At 41.9% G+C, this 24,039-nt stretch overlaps 1 protein-coding gene across 1 annotated transcript in view; it reads right to left on the reverse strand.

Moving 5' to 3' along the window:
- Window positions 1-817: 817 nt before the first annotated feature.
- Window positions 818-24,039, reverse strand: part of PCGF2 (polycomb group ring finger 2) — a 90,153-nt gene continuing 66,931 nt past the window's right edge. The window contains exons 9-10 of the mRNA XM_053697779.1: window positions 1,833-1,913; window positions 818-1,639 (exon numbers count right to left, since the gene is read on the reverse strand). Of these exons, the coding sequence (XP_053553754.1) occupies window positions 1,331-1,639; window positions 1,833-1,913 (390 nt within the window). The 3' untranslated portion in view covers window positions 818-1,330. The remainder of the gene's footprint in view (window positions 1,640-1,832; window positions 1,914-24,039) is intronic.

Genomic DNA, 24,039 nt, shown 5'->3' on the forward strand with positions numbered 1-24,039 from the left:
AAGTCTATTCTATACAGATCCTACCTGATTTACAATAAAGAAGCTGCCAATTGAACTAACCAATGGAGCTGCCATTTTGGAATCAAGGTTACATTTCAGGTATTTCCATTTTGGAACCAAGGTTACATTGCACATGTGCAACAACTCTCCTTCAGCTACCTGCAAACAGGTCAGCACTGGACTGTAATGAAAGATTTCAACGCAGCAGCCCCTATGACTCGAAGGCAGGCACCAATCTCAATACTATACTTAAATAAAGCAGATTTAAAGTCTAATTTTTCAAACCATCTTCTGCCACCATTCAGAGCTCACTTTCAAGTATTTTGTATTATCGAACATATGCATAACATTTTTGTGTTTCTATAATATGCACCTTTGCACACCATTCATCTACTTCTTATAACACCATTTAACAAAAGGCGGGTAGACGAAGTTTGCTCTCATCCACGTCTGCGCACAAGAGGGGGCTGTCAATCATCTCCAGCCAATTAGATCAAATGGTTGTGATTCACCAACTGGAATGTCATGGATAGCTTAAGTTGCAGTGGTCTTTAGAGCAAGCCTGAAACACTGGTGCTTGAAGCTGCTATCTTAGCTTGGTAAATGGAGCCCTTATAAATATTGTCATGCAGAAACTATGAAATCAGGAGCTGTAAATATATTCAACATGTCAATCATACTTGCTATAAAACTCAGTACATGTCAATCATATTTGCTATAAAACTCAGTACATGTCAATCATATTTGCTATAAAACTCAGTACATGTAAATCATTAGTTAACACTTGAGGGCTGCTAAGAATACATAATGTTTGGAGTTTAATTAAGAAACACTTTGTATGACTTTATTAATATACACAGAAAGAGACAACCAAACACCCCAAATCCCACCCACACTATAAGAACAATTTGTTCCTGAGTGACAACACTAGTGTGACTAGAGGACACCGCTGTGCAGTATGGCTGCACTATCTTGTAGATAACATGACAACCATAGCTGAGGGTGTTTTGTGCAGTAAAGGCCCCAGTAATATTGTGTAGGGGGCTTCATATGGATAGATGTAAGGCCTTGCCTGTTCCTCTACTCACAGACATTTTGCAACAGGATGGCAGGTGAATCAGTAGTTTCCCACTGTCTAGACAGGAATGCTGTTGTGATAAATACAAACTCTTGATATGGTTGCCTTTATAAATTAGCAGAAACATTACAAAAAGGATATCTGGTTGGGTCAGGGAGGTCTGGATTAAATTACTCTGTTTCAGTCCATAGAAAATAAGAAAGTCATTCTGTCTATGTACATATTTATAAAAGACCACAACTGGGCACAGCCTCAAGTGAGAGGGGGTCCAGGCGCTCCATTGACTGTAACTTTGCACCCCCGGTTAGGGTTGTGGCCATTGTGAAGGCCTGATGCTGGGGGCAGCTCCGTGTTTGGGTTCGGAGAGCCCTGGGATGGGGTAGCTGGGCTTGGAAGGGACGAGGAAGTGGAAGGAATGGGTGCTGGACTGCTGGCTTTGTCGCTTGCTGACTCCCCCTCTGATGTTGCCCCACGGTTAGAGTCTTGAGTATTCCGAGGGCGACTGAACCTCAGTCTTTTGCAAGTTGGCTGCACCCGGTATTTGAGTGGAAGAGGCCCAGTCTGTAAAGGAAGAAGAAAGTTAAAAAAAAAAACCCATCAATATTAAATATATAAAGCTTTCAGAGTCTCCCTAACATGCATGGATATAATTTGAGATCTATAAAAACCTCGCATTCCATAAATTCTTCACTAGATAACAGATTTTTAAAGCTACAGTAATACTAAATAAAGTAGGTAAATAAAGATCACTTACCCTCCCCCAAGGGTATATGTAAGCAATATCCATAAGTGTGTAATAATCTTTCAGTGGCTCCTCCTCATACAGAATCTCCACCTGCACAGAAACAACAAATTAAATATGGATGGAAGAAATGAGAAAATGTCTCAAAAAAATAAATTTGTTTGTGTACAACTATATTAGTAGGCATATAGCATTCTGGGAATGGATGAAAAGCATTCACCTATGAAATGTGTTTGCTTTGCTGTTGAGTAATACTAACTAGAAATGTGCGCGAGTGTAAATAAACGTGAATACAAAGCAGATTACTTGATGTGTTAATTACAACCTATTAACTGCTTTTGTATTGAATTGTTAGTGGGAAGGATTTTAGTGTCACCCTATCCACTGCTGTTTAAATTCACAACTACAGCATAAAGGTAACTAGCTTACAATATTTTAAGAGATATAATACCAAAGGCATTCTATATATACAGAAACGCTAGAGAATGTACAAAGAAAATAACACAAACTAATTAAAGGGACAGTCAACTAAAAAAAAATGTATAGTTTAAAAAAAAAGATAGATCATCTCTTTATTACCCATTCCCCAGCCAACATGGTCATATTAATACACTTTTAACCTCTGTGATAACCTTGTATCTAAGCCTCTTGACAGCCCCCTAATAACATTACTTTTTATTTATTATTATATATTGACTTGCATTTTAGCTGTGTTGTGCAGAACCCACGGGCATGTGCACAATGTTATCTATATGGCCCACATGAACTAGCAGTCTCCTGTTGTGAAAAGCAAATGAAAAAAAGCATGTGATAAGAGGCTGTCCATTGTGGCTTAGAAACAAGCAGAAATTTAGAGGTTTAAATGTTATAAAGTATATTAATATAACAAGTTTGGTTGTTCAATGCTGGGGAATGGGTAGTAAAAGCATTATCTATCTTTTTAAACAATAACAATTTTAGTGCTGACTGTCCCTTTAAGAAAATACAATCTGAAAGGAATATATATATTCATCAGAAATTGCTATCCAGGCATTAAAAGGTTTTATAAAAATTATAGTATTATGCGACTGGGCTAAAAGTTAATGTTTGAGAGGTAAGTTAGGGAGAGACTAGATCCCTTAGGCAAATTCACAATAATTATGCCCATATCTGACAAAGTTCTGTGTATTACCACCTGCAGTGCCAGTAAACATGGTCTTCCCTCTAGACCATTGTATGAGAGATGGTATCAGACACAAGATGATGTTCTGCTTGTTTATAGTAACACTTATAAAAGGCAAGGCTAGGGAATCATATGTTCAACACAGTCCTTTGTATTGCACACTTACCTAATATCTTCTTCCTATTAATTGGTTTGCAGCAATCTAAAGATTGCATGGGATTACATTTATGGAAACACTCATTCGATGGGCAGTATAAAAGCAACAGGTGCAGCCGCGCATTTGACACTTAAAGGGATATGAAACCCAAGAGCATGTCTTTTTAAACCACTTTCTAATTTACTTTATTATGTAATTTGCTTCATTTTCTTGATATCACTTGCTCAAAAGCATATCTAGATATGCTCAGTAGCTGCTGATTGGTTGCTGCACATAGAGGCCTTGTGTGATTGGCTCACACATGTGCATTGCTATTTCTTCAACAAATGATATCTAAAGAATTGAGCAAATTAAATAATATAAGTAAATTGGAAAGTTGTTTAAAATTGCATGCCCTATCTGAATCATGACAGTTTAATTTTGACTAGACTGTCCCTTTAACAATGAAGGACTGAAGAAATGTTTACCTGGCTAGGTACATTTTTATGCATAAACCATTAAACTCGACAATTCAACAATGCATAGAATGTTTAATTATTGAAAGCAAAACATTACATTCATAGTTCATTTTTCTACCTTTTAATGTAAAATATATCTGACATTTGTACCTATTCTACTTTTTCCCAGGGAGGCTTGGGTTAATACAGTTAGCTAATTTTCTGTGAGCCAGTTTACCCCCTCCTCCCCCTCACCTCATTTAAGGTGGATTATCTGTTTTGCATCAAGAATCATGGAAAAGCAATAGCAGTGGATGCTATTAAACAAAACGAAAAAAAAAGAAAAAAAAAAAAAGGTAAGAGGTTGGGGGTGCACCCACAACCTTGTTTCTTTTTGTTTAAAAGATATTAACCCCTTCATGCCATAAAGAAGCTCCATGCTGCCCTAACGGCGCTGGGCTTTAACAACAAATGACGACATGAAACATCCTACCTTATAAGGCGTCCTGCAGACTCCCCCTTTTGATGAACGCAAGATTGGACTGGGGGCGTGCCTAGCAACATAGGCAGTCCCCCCTGATCCGATCGCATTGACGATCACGTGATTTTATTTGTGCAGCAAGCATTTACATGTGAATTTTGTTCTGATGTTAAACACTTGTGCTGGGCATGAAGGGGTTAACAAACCAGCTTTATATGGAAATATAAAAACAAAAATTTATGCTTACCTGATAAATGTATTTCTTCTTAGACACAATGAGTCCACGGATCATCTTCATTACTTATGGGATATTCACCTCCTGGTCAGCAGGAGGAGGCAAAGAGCACCACAGCAGAGCTGTTAAATAGCTCCTCCCCTCCCTCCCACTCCAGTCATTCGACCGAAGTTAGGAAGAGAGAAAGGAAAAAGCCAAGGTGCAGAGGTGACTGAAGTTTACAATAAATAACATCCTGTCTCAAAAGGACAGGGTGGGCTGTGGACTAATCGTGTCTAAGAAGGAATACATTTATCAGGTAAGCATACATTTTCTTTCCTTCTTAAAGACATGAGTCCATGGATCATCTTCATTACTTATAGGATCCAATACCCATGCTAGAGTACACGGAGGGACAAGACAGGATACCTAAACGGAAGGCAGCACTCTCTCCCAAAAAACAGCCTCAGCCGAGGCAAAATTATCAAAATTGTAAAATCTTGTAAAAGGGTGAAGAGAAGACCAAGTTGCAGTCTTGCAAATCCGTTCAACAGAAACTTCATATTTTAATGCCCATGAGGAAGCAACAGCCCCAGTGGAATTAGCCGTAATCCGTTCAGGAGGCTGCTGTCCCACAGATTCAAAAGCCAAACGTATAATACTCTTCAGCCAAAAAAGAAGAGAAACAGTCGCAGCTTTCTGTCCCCTACGTTTGCCTGAAAATACCACAAATAAAGAAGAAGACAGACGAAAGTCTTTAGTCGCCTGTAAATAAAACTTTAAAGCACCAACTACATCCAAATTGTGCAAAAGCCTCTCCTTAGAAGAAGGTGTAAGACACCAGGAAGGTACAACAATTTCCTGATTAATGTTCTCATCAGAAACAACCTTGGAAAGAAATCCAAATTTCGTACATAAGAAAACCTTATCTGCATGAATAATAAGGTAAGGGGGTCACATTGTAATGCTGAAAACTCAGATACTCTACTAGCAAAAGAAATTGCTACCAAAAATAAAACCTTCCAAGATAACAACCTGATATCTAAGGAATGCATAGGTTCAAACTGAACCCCTTGAAGAACCTTGAGAACTAAAGTAAGACTCCATGGAGGAGTAACTGGATTAAAAAGGTCTAATACCCATGTATTGGGTACTTGTAAAGTGTGGCTAATCACTCATAAGAGACTCAAGGCGCTGCTCATTTCATCGACCTCAGAAGGATGAAAGGCTGAGTGAACCTCACTAAACACAGGCCTAATTCTTGTTAAAGCCTGACAAATAGAATGATCAGGGACATCAGCTAGGCACTTGCGTAACAGGATAGATAATGCTGAAATTTGACCCTTTAAAGAACTTGTAGATAAACCTGTCTCCAATCCTTCCTGGAGAAAAGACGAAATCCTAGGAATCCCAACTCTACTCCAGGAGTAGCCCTTGGATTCACACCAATAAAGGTATTTACGCCAAATATTGTGATAAATCTTTCTAATGACAGGCTTACAAGCCGGAATTAAAGAGCCTATGACTGAGTCAGAAAAACCTCTCTTGGCTAGAATCAGCCGTTCACTCTCCAAGCAGACAGTTTCATAGAATCTAGATTTGGATGATGGAAGGGTCCCTAATCAGAAGGTCCTTTCGAAGTCGAAGCCTCCAAGAAGGTAGAGACGACATCTCCACCAGGTCTGCATACCAGATCCTGCGAGGCCAGGCCGGTGCTATGAGAATCACTGAAGCCCTTTCCTGTTTGCTCTTCTTTCTCGAGCGATTGCCCGGATCAAACTGAGGAAACAGATATGCTAGATTGAAGGACCAAGGGGGTCACCAGAGCAGCTATCAGCGCCACCCGAGGAAGTTTGGCAGTCTGCCTGGAAGCATGAGATCCAATCCCGGCTGACCCCATTTGAGGATTAAACTGGAGAACACCTCCATATGGAGTTCCCACTCCCCCTAAAAAAAAAATCTGTCTACTCAGAAAATCCACCTCCCAGTTGTCCACCCCTGGGATGTGGATAGCCGACAGACAACAAGAATGGGTCTCTGCCCACTGAACCATTTTGGAAACCTCTGTCATCGCCAAGGAACCCTCGTTCCTCCCTGATGCATGAAGTAAACCACTGACATTATGTCCTGATAAACTAGACCGAAGTTAACAGGGGCCAGGCGAGCATTGTAGATTGCTCTCTGCTCCAGAACGGATATGACTGACATCTGTCAGAATAATCCTCATCGAAGAGGAATCTATTATGGTACCCAAGAAAGGTACCATTTAAATGGAATTAAGGAACTCTTTTCCAAATTCATCCTTCACCGATAGATTGTAGGGAAGATAACACAATGTCCATGTGGATCTTGCTTATTGAAAAGATGGTGCCTGGACTGCAGATGTCGTCCAGATAGGTCACCCCCGCAATGCCCCATAACCGAAGCACCGCCAACAACAATCCCAGACCCTTTGTGAAAATTCTGGGAGCTAAGGTAAGACCGCAGGGAAGAGTCACAACTTGGAAGCGTTAGTCTAGCAAGACAAACCTCAGGAACTTGTGAAGATCTCGGAGAACGGAAATATGCAAATACGTGTCTTCTAAATACACCTTTTTTCATAAACTGACCCTCTTGGATCAAAGGAAGAATGGAACGAATAGTTTCCATCTTGAAGGACGTTATTCTGAGGAATCTGCTTAGACTCTAGAGATCTAAAAGAGACCTGAAGGTTCCCTCTTTATTAGGGACCACAAACAGAGTGGAACAAAATCCCAAAACCTGTTCCTGAATCGGAACAGGAACTATTACTCCCAGGTCGGAGAGAACTCCTATACAGAGTAAAAACACCTCTCCTCTTGTCTGGTCCACAGATAATCTTGAAGCAGAAATCTGCCTCTGGGAGGAAAACTTTTGAACTCTAGTTTGTATCCCTGGGACACGAATCCTATTGCCCAGGGATCCTCCGAACCCAAGCCTGAGTGAAGAGTTCTGCCCCCTACCAGATCCAGTCTTGGATCAGAAACATGCCCTTCATGCTGTCATGCATTAGCCGGCTTCTTGGATTGTTTCTCCAATCCTGAGGGAGAAGATGACCCTTACCTCCCGTAATAACAGATTATTTCCATCAAGCCAGGTCCAAACAAGGTCTTCCCCGTGTAAGGAATCGCTAAAAGCTTAAACTTAGAGGATACGTCCGCAGACCAAGGTTTTTGCCTTTGTTAAAACAGCTTGCTAGCACACATTCAAAGTGCAAATAGCTGCAGCTGGTTTCAAACTGCAAACCTTCCGCTTGCTAGACAGCTAAGCTAAACTAGGACAGAGAAACTGGAAATATTTGCTCCCAAGTTGATAACTTGAAGGGAAGCAACAGTAATAAACGAATTAGGATAAAAGCTCTTAAAATAGCTATCTTGGATTAGATCCCAGGGAGTTTCTGTCCAGATAGTAATGCATCAAACCAACATGCCGCCGCACTAGTGACGGTAGCAATGCACACAGTTGGATGCCATTGTAAGCCCTTGTGTACATACATCTTTTTTGAGTAAACTCTAATTTTTTTGTCCATAGGATCCTTAGAAACACAACTATCCTCTATGGATATAGCAGTTCTCTTAGCTAAGGTGGAACCCGCTCCTTCCACCTTGGGAACTGTTTGCCAAGCCCCCTTAACTGAGTTGGCTATGGAAGTTTTTTTTTTTTTTTTTAATAGGATATGGAGAAAAAAAAAAGGGATTTATTTAGTCTCTCCCGCTCCTTAGCAATGATCTCAGAAGCTGGTCTGGTACCGGAAAAACCTCAAAATCGAGGAAGGTACCCTCAAATATTTGTTTAGCATACTGGATTTCTTAGGATTCACAACGACCGTGGAGTCGCTGTCGTCAAATGTAGCTAAAACCTCCTTAAGTAACAGACGGAGGTGTTCTAGCTTAAACCTGAAGACTACAACTTCAGTATCAGCAAGAGGAAATACACTGACAAAATCTGAAATTTCATCTTCAGATGCTACTACAGTATCCTCCTCCTCAGGCTTCTGGGAGGGGGCATCAGAAATAGCAACAACTGCGTCAGAAACCTCGCTTACTGAATGTCTGATTTTCCTCTTACTCTTTCCCTGCAATATTGGAAAAGCAGGCAACGCATCTGAGACTGCAGAAAAACATGAGAGATGTGATGTCCTTTAAATTAACTCCAACGGGAGCTTGAGAGGAATTGCAGGGCACTGCATGTGAGGGCGGTAAACTCTGGAATATCTGAGGACTGCGTTATATAAAGCTGCGTTATATAATGAGCATTGTCAGTAGATTCCCAAACAGCATCCTTATTAGAAAATGTTGGTTCAGAGTAAATTTTAACCTCTCAAGACATGAGGGACAGACAAATGTTGGTGGTTCCACATTGGCATTATACATAGTGAGCAAGTGACACCTTGTAAGCCTCTAGGTCCATTTCTAACCTAAAGATAACATTTTTATTAGAAATACAAAGAAATCTAAAAATGTTACCGTCTCTTTAAAAAAAAAAAAAAAAAGTAAAGCTTTACTATTTATTTATTGGGAATAACATGCTTAAATTGAATGAATAAAAATCCCTACACCTCAGCAGTACTCTGCAGAGGTGCTAATGTCATCTGAGCAGGAAACATTGTGAAAACTAATATTCCTGTACAAACGATCTCTGGAGAAAGTACGCATTAAATATTTCTAAGAGACTATGCAAAGCAATGATATGCGCATGCATAGAAGCAAGTTGCCCTTATATACACTGAATCATAGCAAATAAAAAGAGTGCGAAATTACACTACGCCCATCGTGGGCGTGGCCAAGGAAATCTCCCGGTCGGCTCTAAAATTACCAACCAGCCTGGAGATGAGGCATCAGTCATATTAGTAATGTCAACTGCCCAAATGTCCCCTATGTTCTCAAAGGGAGCCATGTACATAAAAAAAAAGAGCCCTCCTTATTTTCTAAGCCTCCATTCATCATAGGCGTTGCAAAGGAAATCTCCCGGTCGGCTCTGAAATTACCAACCCGCCGGGAGATGTGGAACCAACCATATCAATAACAGATAAACAATCCCCAAGGTAGGGAAAAAAAACCTTCTGTGTAAGCAATGCTGTGGCCAGTGATACTAGGCAAAATATGACTCAGATGTAATACTTACCCCCCTCTTCACAGCTCTATGATGTGCTCGCCTGGTGTGGAACTGCCGTTAGGGAGACCCCTCTCCTGGGCAACTGTCGATCCAGAGACTACGTTTGGAGCCGCAGTGCTCCCACAAGCCGCTCTCTCTGAACGCCACCGACCTCTCACACGCTACGTCTCCGAAGCATGACGTCATCGTGCTGTGCCGACTTGCGGGGGGTAAGAAACTTAAGTTTTCCATGGACTTTAGATACTTTGTTTCGAAGTCAATGCCTTACACAGCCAAACCTGTAATCATCTGCCAGGGTGGATACTGCTAGCTCCAAAGACGGCCAATGTGCAAATAAATAGAAGTTGGGAGCCGCAGTAAAACCGTATTTGCTTTATTTCCATTCATTTAAAACAGGAACATAACATGTAGTAAGAGACAAACGTGCCCTTAGTAAACAGAACAGCTATCAATAACAGAAGCTTAATAATGGTAGCAATGCGCTTGTCTCATGACGCAATGAATAAAGTAAGCCCCAGTGCCTGCAGTAACGCTGCTCCAATGTCCCCTATGCTTAAGGGGAGACTAAGGAAGTAACAATGCGGCTGGTCTCATGAATCAATGAATAAAGTAAGCCCCAGTACCTGCAGTAATACTGCTCCAATGTCCCCTATGCTTAAGGGGAGACTAAGGAATCAATAATGAGGCTTGTCTCATGAACTCAAATAAAATAAGCCCCAGTGTCTGCAGTAACGCTGCCCCAATGTCCCCTATGCTTAAGGAGACTATGAGAATAATAATGAGGCTTATTCAAATACATAAAGTGCCCTTGGTTTCTGAGACTTTTTCTTCCCCCAGAAAAAGGTCAGCACTTACCTCATATGCTGCCTGGCAGCAAGGCAGATCCCAGGCTTGAGAGGTCCTATCCCTCACATGGGCCTGTGGATGAAGAGAAATCCCTGAGTTACAGTCTCAGGTTTTCCAAAGGTAGTGCAGAATCAATATGGGAGACACAGTGAGAATTATGTCCCACAAGTTCCCATTGCTCTAAAGCCACCAAAAGCTCTACTGTAGAGACTGATATGGACTACGGCTACACCCTAGGACAAAGCAGCACACTCTAGCACTACTTTAAAAATAATAAACTCTTGATTGAAGAATCTAATCTAACACCTCACTTTACCTGCTATCACTAACGTAGGCAAAAAGAATGACTGGAGTGGGAGGAGCTATTTAACAGCTCTGCTGTGCTTTGCCTCCTCCTGCTGACCAGGAGGTGACTATCCCATAAGAAATGAAGATGATCCGTGGACTCATCGTGTCTTTAAGAAGAAATAAAGCAGTAGGTGTTCGCTGCATTGATCCTGATGCCAAAATTAACAAGTATGTATAACAAAAGGTCCATGTGTCAAACTCAAGACTATGGCTCTTATTAAAAAATTAAGCAAACCTGCCAGTTCAAAATTAAGTCGCCTCAAAATCAGGAGGCAGTATCCAGTAGAGAGCCCATCCAGTGCCGTTAAGTAACAGCAGAGGACATAAGAGAGAAATTCTGATAATTCCACAGGAGGAGGCTAAGGAACATGTCCCAGCAAGGGGAGTTATGGCTGAAATCCCATAGGGATATACTGTTCCCATAATAGAGTATTCCTATACCCATGAATCTTGTAGTAGCACACGAAAAAGGGATAATGGGTCTCACATAGGTCTGAAAACCCCTAATGAAAACAACTGGAGTACCTCTAATCTTCACCTTCCTCCTAGGAGACAAAAGAACAAAAACTAAGTAGTACAGGGAGGTGGGAGGACTTAAAAGCTCTTGTTGTTTGGGGTTCTTTGCCTCCTCCTAGTAGCGGGAATTCAATCCCACGCGTCAAGACTCATACCATCATATGAAAGAAATATACCAGGTCAGGCAGTCATATTGGCACGCTTGTATTCTCTCTGTAAATCTTTGTTACCTACTTGCTAGCAAGCACCATGTTATGCAATGGAGAAAACAGAGCCAGACATCAGTGCTACTTGTATATGAATACTTTTATTTCTGGTCCAATTAAAAAAAAATTTTTTTATGTCTTTAGGTACACACAGAGGAACCATGAAGCTACAAAAAAAAAAAAAAAAAAATTCTGTAATTACTGTAAATGGGGGAGAAAAAATCTTACCATTTCTTGGTGGTTGTTTTTTTTTTCAAGCCTAATGAATATCGGCAGTCTATTTTCCCTGCATTTCTTTTTGAATATGCGTCAAAATATGACGCTTGCAAATACACAGCATGTCTTTTTGAATAGGGGTGTTCCTTCTGCACCAGACACCATTCTCACACTATCATTTTGACTGCGTTCCGCTGCTGAAGAATGCCACAGCCAGGGCATTCCTGACCTGCATGTGATCATCTTTCTGAATAGAGGCCTATGAGGAATCATTAACATTCAGTAACCTTAGATTCTTTACATAAAATTACAGTCTATAGAAAAGAAGGTAGCTGCTTACTAAACTCATCTCCTTTTGTTTGTCTTGTCCAGTTTTACTCTTGTTCTTTATTCTTAGAAAGGTTGGCAAGAAGCCTAACCATAGTAAAGTTGTGTTGTAGTACTGTTTTAAACGGCGTTTTGTAGGTGTTATGTACAAATACATTTGTGACTTTTCCATTAAAGCCTATAAATTATATTGAAATTGATACTATGTTTTATTGTTTAAAGAAGCAGTGCACTGTAACATGTTCTCCTCAATAATGTGCTCCCAATGACCAATTTTACCTGTTGGAGTATATTACATTTTTTACAAATAGCTTTATTTTGTCATGTCCAATACCTGCTTTTATCTCCGGAAACTACTAATATATACTAAAAATGTCAATACTGCTGTAATGGCTATAGAAAAGCAGCTAAAGAAAATAGTCTCCTGGAGATGGGAGCGATTGGCACTAAAACGTTGCTTTTCAATTGCTCTAAGTATTGGCTGCTGTGTATACAAAAAATAGGTAAGGATAAATCTGCATAAATAGTAAGATAAAATAATGTCTGCTCTCTATGCAAGCTCTGCCCATTTCAATGAGTTGTGGTTTTAATGAGCAAATTTCAGATACAAACCTAAATCTAAATAGCACATTCCCACACATTTTAAACACTGCAGTTGGTATCACAAGTCACATAACCTTTTAAGGTTAAAGCAATTTTAAAAGTACACTGTCCCTTTAATTCTTACCAAAACCAGCAAGTGTAAAAAAGATGGTTATGGTACAAACCAAAGGAATACAAGAATTTTAGGGATGATCATATATATGTATGTCTGAACATTTGCAATAACCAGGTTAACTTACTGTACTATATTATATTGCACTAAATGCTATATATTGAAAGATTGTGTGCAGTGTATATTTTATCTTAAAATGTACTAACTGGTGCTGCAAATGAAAACAAAATATATGCTTACCTAATAAATACCTCTCAGCATCTTCATCCCCTGTGCTTACCTCAGCTGCAGTAACTTGCTTTCAGTAGTCGAGCCATCCTAGGCAGTGTGAGCACAATGCCAAGGATCTAAATCAGTAATAGCGTCTACAACCCAAAGGACTGGTGAAAAAAACGGAAATTTATGCTTACCTGATAAATTTGTTTCTTTTTTACGATACGATGAGTCCACAGATTTCATCCTTACTTATGGGATATCGCCTCCTGGTCAACAGGAGGAGGCAAAGAGCACCACAGCAGAGCTGTATATATAGCTCCTCCCTCCCCCCCCCACTCCAGTCATTCGACCGAAGTTAGGAAGAGAAAGGAAAAGCCAAGGTGCAGAGGTGACTGAAGTTTAACAAAATAAAAGACCTGTCATACAAAAACAGGGTGAGCCATTGACTCATCGTATCGTAAAAGAAACAAATTTATCAGGTAAGCATAAATTTCCTTTTCTCTTGTAAGATGTATCGAGTCCATGGATTCTCCTTCCCTACAGGAAGTGGCAGAGAGAGCACCCACAGCAGAGCTGTCTATATAGCTCCTCCCTTAGCTCCACCCCCCAGTCATTCTCTCTGCCTGCTTAACTGCTAGGAAGGGCAAAGAGGAGTGTGGTGACAAAAATGTTAGTTTTTATTTTCTCAAGCAAAAGTTTGTTATTTTAAATGGTACCAGTGTGTACTATTTACTCTCTGGCAGAAAAGAGATGAAGATTTCTGCAGGGAGGATGATGATCTTAGCATTTTGTAACTAAGATCCACTGCTGTTCTCACAAGGGCTGAAGAGTACAGGAAAACTTAAGTTGGGGAAACAGTTTGCAGGCTGAACTGCATTAAGGTATGTTCAGACTATTTTTTTCTAGACAGACTGTTATTTCTAGAAAAGACTGGCAATATCCTCATGAGGGAAGGGTAAGCTGTATTCAGTAAAAGAGGAATCCAAGCTTGCATAAAGGGCTCAGTTACTGGTGACACTAATAGGAAAAAACGTTTTGGTTTAATTACAAATAAAACGTTTTTTGAGGGACTTTAAGGGGTCTTTGCGGCTTGTTTAAGGGTTATTAACCCACATGGCTAGTTTAAGAAACACCCTGTGGTGTTTTTTAGGCCCCATAACATCGAGTGAGGTGGGTGGGGCCTATTTTCAGTTGCACAGTTTATTTACCTCAGAAGCATCCAGCTACTTCTCCAGAGATTCCTGCTGTATTTGAGGGCTGTAAAGAGGTTTTTTTCCCCACAAATCGTTCCTAAAGGGCAGGTAGGCGACACAGCAGAGCTGTGGCAAGGTGCTGAACGTTATTTTACCGGTTTTGAAGTTTTTTTCAATCCGGTTTTTACATTAAGGGGTTACTTGTTTGTTTGCATAGTTGTGCAAAGTAACTAAGGCTTTATGATGCTACTGTAAAAATTTCGTTGAGTTTACTGCTTTTTTTACACTGTTTTGCAGAGTTTATGCAGCTTTTTTTCCTCTTAAAGGCCCAGTACCGTTTTTGTTTAAAGTGTTATTTACTTTGATTAAAGTCTTTTCCAAGCTTGCTTGTTACATTACTAGCCTGTTTAACATGTCTGACACCAAGGAGAATCCTTGTTCTATGTATTTAGAAGCCATTGTGGAACCCCCTCTTAGAATGTGTCCCTCTTGCACTGATATGTCTATAAATTATAAAGAGCATATTTTAGCACTTAAAAATATTGCAATAGATGATTCTCAGTTAGAAGGAAATGAGGGTTTAGCATCTAGCTCTCCCCAAGTGTCACAACCAGTAACGCCCGCACAAGTGACGCCAAGTACCTCTAGTGCGTCTAATTCATTTACTTTACAAGACATGGCCACAGTTATGAATACAACCCTCACAGAGGTTTTCTCTAAACTGCCTGGTTTACAAGGAAAGCGTGTCAGCTCTGGGTTAAGAACAAATGCTGAGCAATCCGACGCTTTAGTAGCCGTATCCGATATACCCTCACAATGTTCTGAAGTAGAGGTAAGGGATTTGTTATCTGAGGGAGAGATTTCTGATTCAGGAAAGACGCTCCCTCAGACAGATTCTGATATGACGGCCTTTAAATTTAAGCTTGAACACCTCCGCTTATTGCTCAAGGAGGTATTAGCTACTCTAGACGATTGTGACCCTATAGTGGTCCCAGAGAAATTGTGTAAAATGGACAGATACTTAGAGGTTCCAGTTTAAAATGATGTTTTTCCAGTCCCTAAGAGGATTGTAACTATTGTTACTAAGGAGTGGGATAGACCAGGTATTCCGTTCGCTCCCCCTCCTGTTTTTAAGAAAATGTTTCCCATATCTGACACCAGACAGGACTCGTGGCAGACTGTTCCTAAGGTGGAGGGGGCTATTTCTTCTATTGCTAAGCGTACAACTATACCTATCACAGACAGTTGTGCTTTCAAAGATCCTATGGATAAAAAATTAGAGAGTCTCCTAAAGAAATTTTTTGTTCATCAAGGTTTTCTTCTCCAACCTATTGCATGCATTGTTCCTGTAACTACTGCAGCTGCTTTCTGGTTTGAGGCTCTAGAAGAGGCTCTCCAGGTGGAGACTCCATTAGAGGATATTATGGATAGAATTAAGGCCCTTAAGTTGGCTAATTCTTTCATTACAGATGCCGCTTTCCAAATGGCTAAATTAGCGGCAAAGAATTCATGTTTTGCCATTTTAGCATGCAGGGCGTTATGGCTCAAGTCCTGGTCTACTGATGTATCATCAAAATCTAAATTGTTGAACATCCCTTTCAAAGGAAAGACCCTATTCGGGCCTGCACTGAAATAAATTATTTCAGACATCACTGGAGGGAAAGGCCATGCCCTCCCTCAGAATAAAACAAATAAGATGAGGACCAAACAAAATAATTTTCGTTCCTTTCGGAACTTCAAGGGTGGTCCCGCTTCAGCTTCCCCTGCAGCACAAGAGGGGAATTCTGTCCAATCCAAGTCAGTCTAGAGACCTAACCAGGCTTGAAACAAAGGTAAACAGGCCAAGAAGCCTGCTGCTGCCTCTAAGACAGCATGAAGGGGTAGCCCCCGATCCAGGCCGGATCTAGTAGGGGGCAGACTCTCTCTCTTTGCTCAGGCTTGGGCAAGAGATGTTCACGATTCCTGGGCTTTAGAAATTGTGTCCCAAGGATATCTTCTGGACTTCAAAGACTCCCCCCCCCCCCAAGGGGGAGATTTCACATTTCTCAATTGTCTGCAAACCAGACAAAGAGAGAGGCGTTCTTACGCTGTGTAGAAGACCTACATACCATGGGAGTGATTCGCCCAGTTCCAAGAGCGGAACAAGGGCTAGGTTTTTAATCCAACCTGTTTGTGGTTCCCAAAAAAAAAGAGGGAACTTTCAGACCAATCTTGGATCTCAAAATTCTAAACAAATTCCTCAGAGTACCATCTTTCAAGATGGAGACTATTCGGACTATTCTTCCTCTGATCCAGGAGGGTCAATATATGACTACCGTGGACTTTAAGGATGCGTATCTACACATCCCTATTCACAGAGATCATCATCAATTCCTCAAATTCGCCTTTCTGGACAGGCATTACCAGTTTGTGGCCCTTCCCTTCGGGTTGGCCACGGCTCCCAGAATTTTCACAAAGGTGCTAGGGTCCCTTTTGGCGGTTCTAAGACCGCGGGGTATAGCAGTGGCGCCTTATCTAGACGACATCTTAATTCAGGCGTCGACTTTCCAGCTAGCCAAGTCTCACACGGACATCATGTTGGCTTTTCTGAGATCTCACGGGTGGAAGGTGAAAAAAAAAAAAAAAAAAAAAAAGAGTTCTCTCGTCCCTCTCACAAGAGTTTCCTTCCTAGGGACTCTGATAAGACGGAGGTCAGAAAATCAAAACTTTTAATCACTTGCCGAGCTCTTCATTCCATTCCTCGGCCATCAGTCGCTCAGTGTATGGAGGTAATCGGACTTATGGTAGCGGCAATAGACATAGTTCCTTTTGCCCGCCTACACCTCAGACCACTGCAACTATGCATGCTCAAACATTGGAATGGGGATTATGCAGATTTATCTCCTCAACTGCATCTGGACCAAGAGACCAGAGATTCTCTTCTCTGGTGGTTGTCTCAGGACCACCTGTCTCAGGGAATATGTTTCCGCAGGCCAGAGTGGCTCATAGTAACGACAGATGCCAGCCTGCTAGGCTGGGGTGCAGTCTGGAAATCCCTGAAAGCACAGGGCTTATGGTCTCGGGAGGAATCTCTCCTCCCGATAAACATTCTAGTACTGAGAGCGATATTCCATGTGCTTCAGGCGTGGCCTCAGCTAGCTGCGGCCAAATTCATCAGATTTCAGTGGGACAACATCACGACTGTAGCCTATATCAATCATCAAGGAGGAACACAGAGTTCTCTAGCGTTGATAGAGGTAACCAAAATTATCCGATGGGCGGAGGATCACTCTTGCCATCTCTCAGGAATCCATATCCCAGGGGTAGAGAACTGGGAGGCGCATTTCCTAAGTCGTCAGACTTTTAATCCGGGGGAGTGGGAGCTCCATCCGGAGGTATTTGCCCAGCTGACTCAGCTATGGGGCACACCAGAATTGGATCTGATGGCGTCCCGACAGAACGCCAAACTTCCGCGTTACGGGTCCAGGTCCCGGGATCCCCAGGCGGTACTGATAGATGCTCTAGCAGTGCCCTGGTCCTTCAATCTGGCTTATGTATTTCCACCGTTTCCTCTCCTCCCACGTCTGGTTGCCAGAATCAAGCAGGAGAGAGCTTTGGTGATTCTGATAGCGCCTGCGTGGCCACGCAGGACTTGGTATGCAGACCTGGTGGACAAGTCATCTGTTCCACCGTGGACTCTGCCAATGAGGCAGGACCTTCCAATCCAAGGTCCGTTCAAGCATCCAAATCTAATTTCTCTGCGTCTGACTGCTTGGAGATTGAACGCCTGATTCTATCAAAGCGTGGTTTCTCTGAGTCGGTCATTGATACCCTGATTCAGGCTAGAAAGCCTGTCACCAGGAAAATCTATCATAAGATTTGGCACAAATATCTTTGTTGGTGTGAATCCAAGGGTTACTCATGGAGTAAGATTAGGAGTCTTAGAATTTTGTCTTTTCTCCAAGAAGGAATTATCAGCTAGTTCCTTAAAGGGACAAATATCTGCTTTGACTATTCTTTTACACAAACGTCTGGCAGATATCCCAGACGTTCAAGCGTTTAGTCAGGACTTGGTCAGGATCAAGCCTGTATTTAAACCTGTTGCTCCGCCATGGAGCCTAAACCTGGTTCTTAAAGTTCTTCAAAGGGGTTCCGTTTGAACCTATGCATTCCATAGATATTAAGCTTCTATCTTGGAAAGTTTTGTTTTTAGTAGTGATCTCTTCGGCTCAAAGAGTTTCTAAGTTATCTGCTTTACAGTGTGACTCACCTTATCTTATTTTCCATGCAGATTAGGTGGTTTTACATACCAAACCTGGATTACTTCCTAAGGTTCTTTCTAATAGGAATATCAATCAGGAAATTGTTGTTCCTTCGCTGTGTCCTAATCCTTCTTCAAAGAAGGAACGTCTGTTGCACAATCCTTATGTGGTTCGTGCTTTAAAGTTCTACTTACAAGCAACCAAAGATTTCCGTCAAACATCTTCATTGTTTGTTGTCCATTCTGGTAAGCGGAGAGGTCAAAAGGCTACAGCTACCTCTCTTTCTTTTTGGCTGCAAAGCATCATCCGTATGGCTTAGGAGACTGCTGGCCAAAAGCATCCTGAAAGAATTACTGCTCATTCTATTAGAGCAGTGGCTTCCACGTGGGCTTTTAAAAAACAGAATTTATGCTTACCTGATAAATTACTTTCTCCAACGGTGTGTCCGGTCCACGGCGTCATCCTTACTTGTGGGATATTCTCTTCCCCAACAGGAAATGGCAAAGAGCCCAGCAAAGCTGGTCACATGATCCCTCCTAGGCTCCGCCTACCCCAGTCATTCGACCGACGTACAGGAGGAAATATGCATAGGAGAAACCATATGATACCGTGGTGACTGTAGTTAGAGAAAATAATTCATCAGACCTGATTAAAAAAACCAGGGCGGGCCGTGGACCGGACACACCATTGGAGAAAGTAATTTATCAGGTAAGCATAAATTCTGTTTTCTCCAACATAGGTGTGTCCGGTCCACGGCGTCATCCTTACTTGTGGGAACCAATACCAAAGCTTTAGGACACGGATGAAGGGAGGGAGCAAATCAGGTCACCTAAATGGAAGGCACCACGGCTTGCAAAACCTTTCTCCCAAAAATAGCCTCTGAAGAAGCAAAAGTATCAAATTTGTAAAATTTGGCAAAAGTGTGCAGTGAAGACCAAGTCGCTGCCTTACATATCTGGTCAACAGAAGCCTCGTTCTTGAAGGCCCATGTGGAAGCCACAGCCCTAGTGGAGTGAGCTGTGATTCTTTCAGGAGGCTGCCGTCCGGCAGTCTCATAAGCCAAACGGATAATGCTTTTAAGCCAAAAAGAAAGAGAGGTAGAAGTTGCTTTTTGACCTCTCCTTTTACCAGAATAAACAACAAACAAAGAAGAAGTTTGTCTGAAATCTTTAGTGGCCTCTAAATAGAATTTTAGAGCACGGACTACGTCCAAATTGTGTAACAAACGTTCCTTCTTTGAAACTGGATTCGGGCACAAAGAAGGTACAACTATCTCCTGGTTAATATTCTTGTTGGAAACAACTTTCGGAAGAAAACCAGGCTTAGTACGCAAAACCACCTTATCTGCATGGAACACCAGATAGGGCGGAGAACACTGCAGAGCAGATAACTCAGAAACTCTTCTAGCAGAAGAAATTGCAACCAAAAACAAAACTTTCCAAGATAATAACTTAATATCTACGGAATGTAAGGGTTCAAACGGAACCCCTTGAAGAACTGAAAGAACTAGATTAAGACTCCAGGGAGGAGTCAAAGGTCTGTAAACAGGCTTGATTCTAACCAGAGCCTGAACAAACGCTTGAACGTCTGGCACAGCTGCCAGCCTTTTGTGAAGTAAAACAGATAACGCAGAAATCTGTCCCTTCAGAGAACTTGCAGATAATCCCTTCTCCAAACCTTCTTGTAGAAAGGATAAAATCCTAGGAATTTTTATCTTGTTCCATGGGAATCCTTTAGATTCACACCAACAGATATATTTTTTCCATATCTTATGGTAAATTTTTCTAGTTACAGGCTTTCTAGCCTGAACCAAAGTATCTATTACAGAATCTGAAAACCCACGTTTTGATAAAATCAAGCGTTCAATCTCCAAGCAGTCAGTTGGAGAGAAACCAGATTCGGATGTTCGAATGGACCTTGAACAAGAAGGTCCTGTCTCAAAGGTAGCTTCCATGGTGGAGCCGATGACATATTCACCAGGTCTGCATACCAAGTCCTGCGTGGCCACGCAGGAGCTATCAAGATCACCGAAGCCCTCTCCTGGTTGATCCTGGCTACCAGCCTGGGAATGAGAGGAAACGGTGGGAATACATAAGCTAGGTTGAAGGTCCAAGGTGCTACTAGTGCATCTACTAGAGTCGCCTTGGGATCCCTGGATCTTTACCCGTAACAAGGAACCTTGAAGTTCTGACGAGACGCCATCAGATCCATGTCTGGAATGCCCCATAATTGAGTTATTTGGGCAAAGATTTCCGGGTGGAGTTCCCACTCCCCTGGATGGAATGTCTGACGACTCAGAAAATCCGCTTCCCAATTTTCCACTCCTGGGATGTGGATTGCAGACAAGTGGCAGGAGTGATCCTCCGCCCATTGAATTATCTTGGTCACTTCCTCCATCGCCAGGGAACTCCTTGTTCCCCCCTGATGGTTGATATATGCAACTGTCGTCATGTTGTCTGATTGAAACCTTATGAATTTGGCCCTTGCTAGATGAGGCAAAGCTTTGAGAGCATTGAATATTGCTCTCAGTTCCAGAATGTTTATCGGGAGAAGAGATTCTTCCCGAGACCATAGACCCTGAGCTTTCAGGGGTTCCCAGACCGCGCCCCAGCCCACCAGACTGGCGTCGGTCGTGACAATGACCCACTCTGGTCTGCGGAAGCTCATTCCCTGTGACAGGTTGTCCAGGATTAGCCACCAACGGAGTGAATCTCTGGTCCTTTGATCTACTTGAATCGTCGGAGACAAGTCTGTATAATCCCCATTCCACTGTCTGAGCATGCACAGTTGTAATGGTCTTAGATGAATTCGTGCAAAAGGAACTATGTCCATTGCTGCAACCATCAATCCTATTACTTCCATGCACTGCGCTATGGAAGGACGAAGAACAGAATGAAGAACTTGACAAGAGCTTAGAAGTTTTGATTTTCTGACCTCTGTCAGAAAAATTCTCATTTCTAAGGAGTCTATTATTGTTCCCAAGAAGGGAACTCTTGTTGACGGGGAAAGAGAACTTTTTTCTATGTTCACTTTCCATCCGTGAGATCTGAGAAAGGCTAGGACGATGTCCGTATGAGCCTTTGCTTTTGACAGAGACGACGCTTGAATCAAGATGTCGTCCAAGTACGGTACTACTGCAATGCCCCTTGGTCTTAGAACCGCTAGAAGGGACCCTAGTACCTTTGTGAAAATTCTCGGAGCAGTTGCTAATCCGAATGGAAGTGCCACAAACTGGTAATGCTTGTCCAGAAAAGCGAACCTTAGGAACTGATGATGTTCCTTGTGGATAGGAATATGTAGGTACGCATCCTTTAAATCCACCGTGGTCATAAATTGACCTTCCTGGATGGTAGGAAGGATCGTTCGAATGGTTTCCATTTTGAACGATGGAACCCTGAGAAATTTGTTTAGAATCTTGAGATCTAGAATTGGTCTGAATGTTCCCTCTTTTTTGGGAACTATGAACAGGTTGGAGTAAAACCCCATCCCTTGTTCTCTTATTGGAACTGGATGAATTACTCCCATCTTTAACAGGTCTTCTACATAATGTAAGAATGCCTGTCTTTTTATTTGGTTTGAAGATAATTGAGACCTGTGGAACCTTCCCCTTGGGGGTAGTTCCTTGAATTCCAGGAGATAACCTTGAGAAACTATTTCTAGTGCCCAAGGATCCTGAACATCTCTTGCCCAGGCCTGAGCAAAGAGAGAAAGTCTGCCCCCCACCAGACCCGGTCCCGGATCGGGGGCCATCCCTTCATGCTGTTTTGGTAGCAGTGGCAGGCTTCTTGGCCTGCTTACCCTTGTTCCAGCCTTGCATCGGTCTCCAGGCTGGTTTGGGTTGAGAAGTATTACCCTCTTGCTTAGAGGATGTAGAAGTAGAGGCTGGTCCGTTTCTGCGAAAGGGACGAAAATTAGGCTTATTTCTAGCCTTAAAAGACCTATCCTGAGGAAGGGCGTGGCCCTTTCCTCCGGTGATGTCTGAAATAATCTCTTTCAAATCAGGACCAAACAGTGTTTTGCCCTTGAAAGGGATGTTAAGCAATTTTGTCTTGGAAGACACATCCGCTGACCAAGACTTTAGCCAGAGCGCTCTGCGCGCCACGATAGCAAACCCTGAATTTTTCGCCGCTAATCTCGCTAATTGCAAAGCGGCATCTAGAATAAAAGAGTTAGCCAATTTAAGTGCATGAACTCTGTCCATAACCTCCTCATACGAAGATTCTTTATTGAGCGACTTTTCTAGTTCTTCGAACCAGAAACACGCTGCCGTAGTGACAGGAACAATGCATGAAATTGGTTGAAGAAGGTAACCTATCTGAACAAACATTTTTTTAAGCAAACCCTCTAATTTTTTACACATAGGATCTTTAAAAGCACAACTATCTTCTATGGGAATAGTAGTGCGTTTGTTTAGAGTAGAGACCGCCCCCTCGACCTTAGGGACTGTCTGCCATAAGTCCTTTCTGGGGTCGACTATAGGAAATAATTTCTTAAATATAGGGGGAGGAACAAAAGGTATGCCGGGCCTTTCCCATTCCTTGTTTACTATGTCCGCCACCCGCTTGGGTATAGGAAAAACATCGGGGGGGCACCGGAACCTCTAGGAACTTGTCCATCTTACATAATTTCTCTGGAATGACCAAATTGTCACAATCATCCAGAGTAGATAATACCTCCTTAAGCAGTGCGCGGAGATGTTCTAATTTAAATTTAAATGTTACAACATCAGGTTCAGCTTGTTGAGAAATTTTTCCTGAATCTGAAATTTCTCCCTCAGACATAAGTAGGCATTTTAGATAAAATATTTGCAATAGAATTATCCATAACAGCCGTTAATTGTTGCATAGTAATAAGTATTGGCGCACTAGATGTACTAGGGGCCTCTTGTGTGGGCAAAACTGGTGTAGACACAGAAGGGGGTGATGCAGTACCATGCTTACTCCCCTCATCTGAAGAATCATCTTGGGCACTATTATTATCTGTGGCATCATTGTCCCTACTTTGTTTGGACACCATGTCACAATTATCACATATATTTAAATGGGGAGACACATTGGCTTTCATACATATAGAACATCGTTTATCTGATGGTTCAGACATGTTAAACAGGCTTAAACTTGTCAACAAAGCACAAAAAAGTTTTAAAATAAAACCGTTACTGTCACTTTAAATTTTAAACAGAACACACTTTATTACTGAATATGCGAAAAAGCATGAAGCAATTGTTCAAAATTCACCAAAATTTCACCACAGTGTCTTAAAGCCTTAAAAGTATTGCACACCAAATTTGAAAGCTTTAACCCTAAAAATAACGGAACCGGAGCCGTTTTTGCATTTAACCCCTATACAGTCCCAGCTATATGCTTTGCTGAGACCCAACCAAGCCCAGAGGGGAATACGATACCAAATGACGCCTTCTATAAGCTTTTTCAGTGGATCTTAGCTCCTCACACATGCATCTGCATGCCTTGCCTTCCAAAAACAACTGCGCATTAGTGGCGCGAAAATGAGGCTCTGCCTATGACTAGAGAAGGCCCCCATCTGAAAAAGGTGTCCATACAGTGCCTGCCGTTTTTTAACAACAATCCCCAAGATTATAATAACTATAAAGAGCTATAATCTGTCAAATATGCTTAGCAAAGTAATCGTTTTAGCCCAGAAAAATGTCTACCAGTTTTTTAAGCCCTTTTAAAGCCTTTATTCTTTTACTTAATCTAAGAAAATGGCTTACCGGTCCCCATAGGGAAAATGACAGCCTTCCAGCATTACAAAGTCTTGTTAGAAATGTGGCCAGTCATACCTCAGGCAGAA

This window comes from Bombina bombina, chromosome 1 (assembly GCF_027579735.1).
Source record: "Bombina bombina isolate aBomBom1 chromosome 1, aBomBom1.pri, whole genome shotgun sequence".
NCBI classification, from domain to species: domain Eukaryota; kingdom Metazoa; phylum Chordata; class Amphibia; order Anura; family Bombinatoridae; genus Bombina; species Bombina bombina.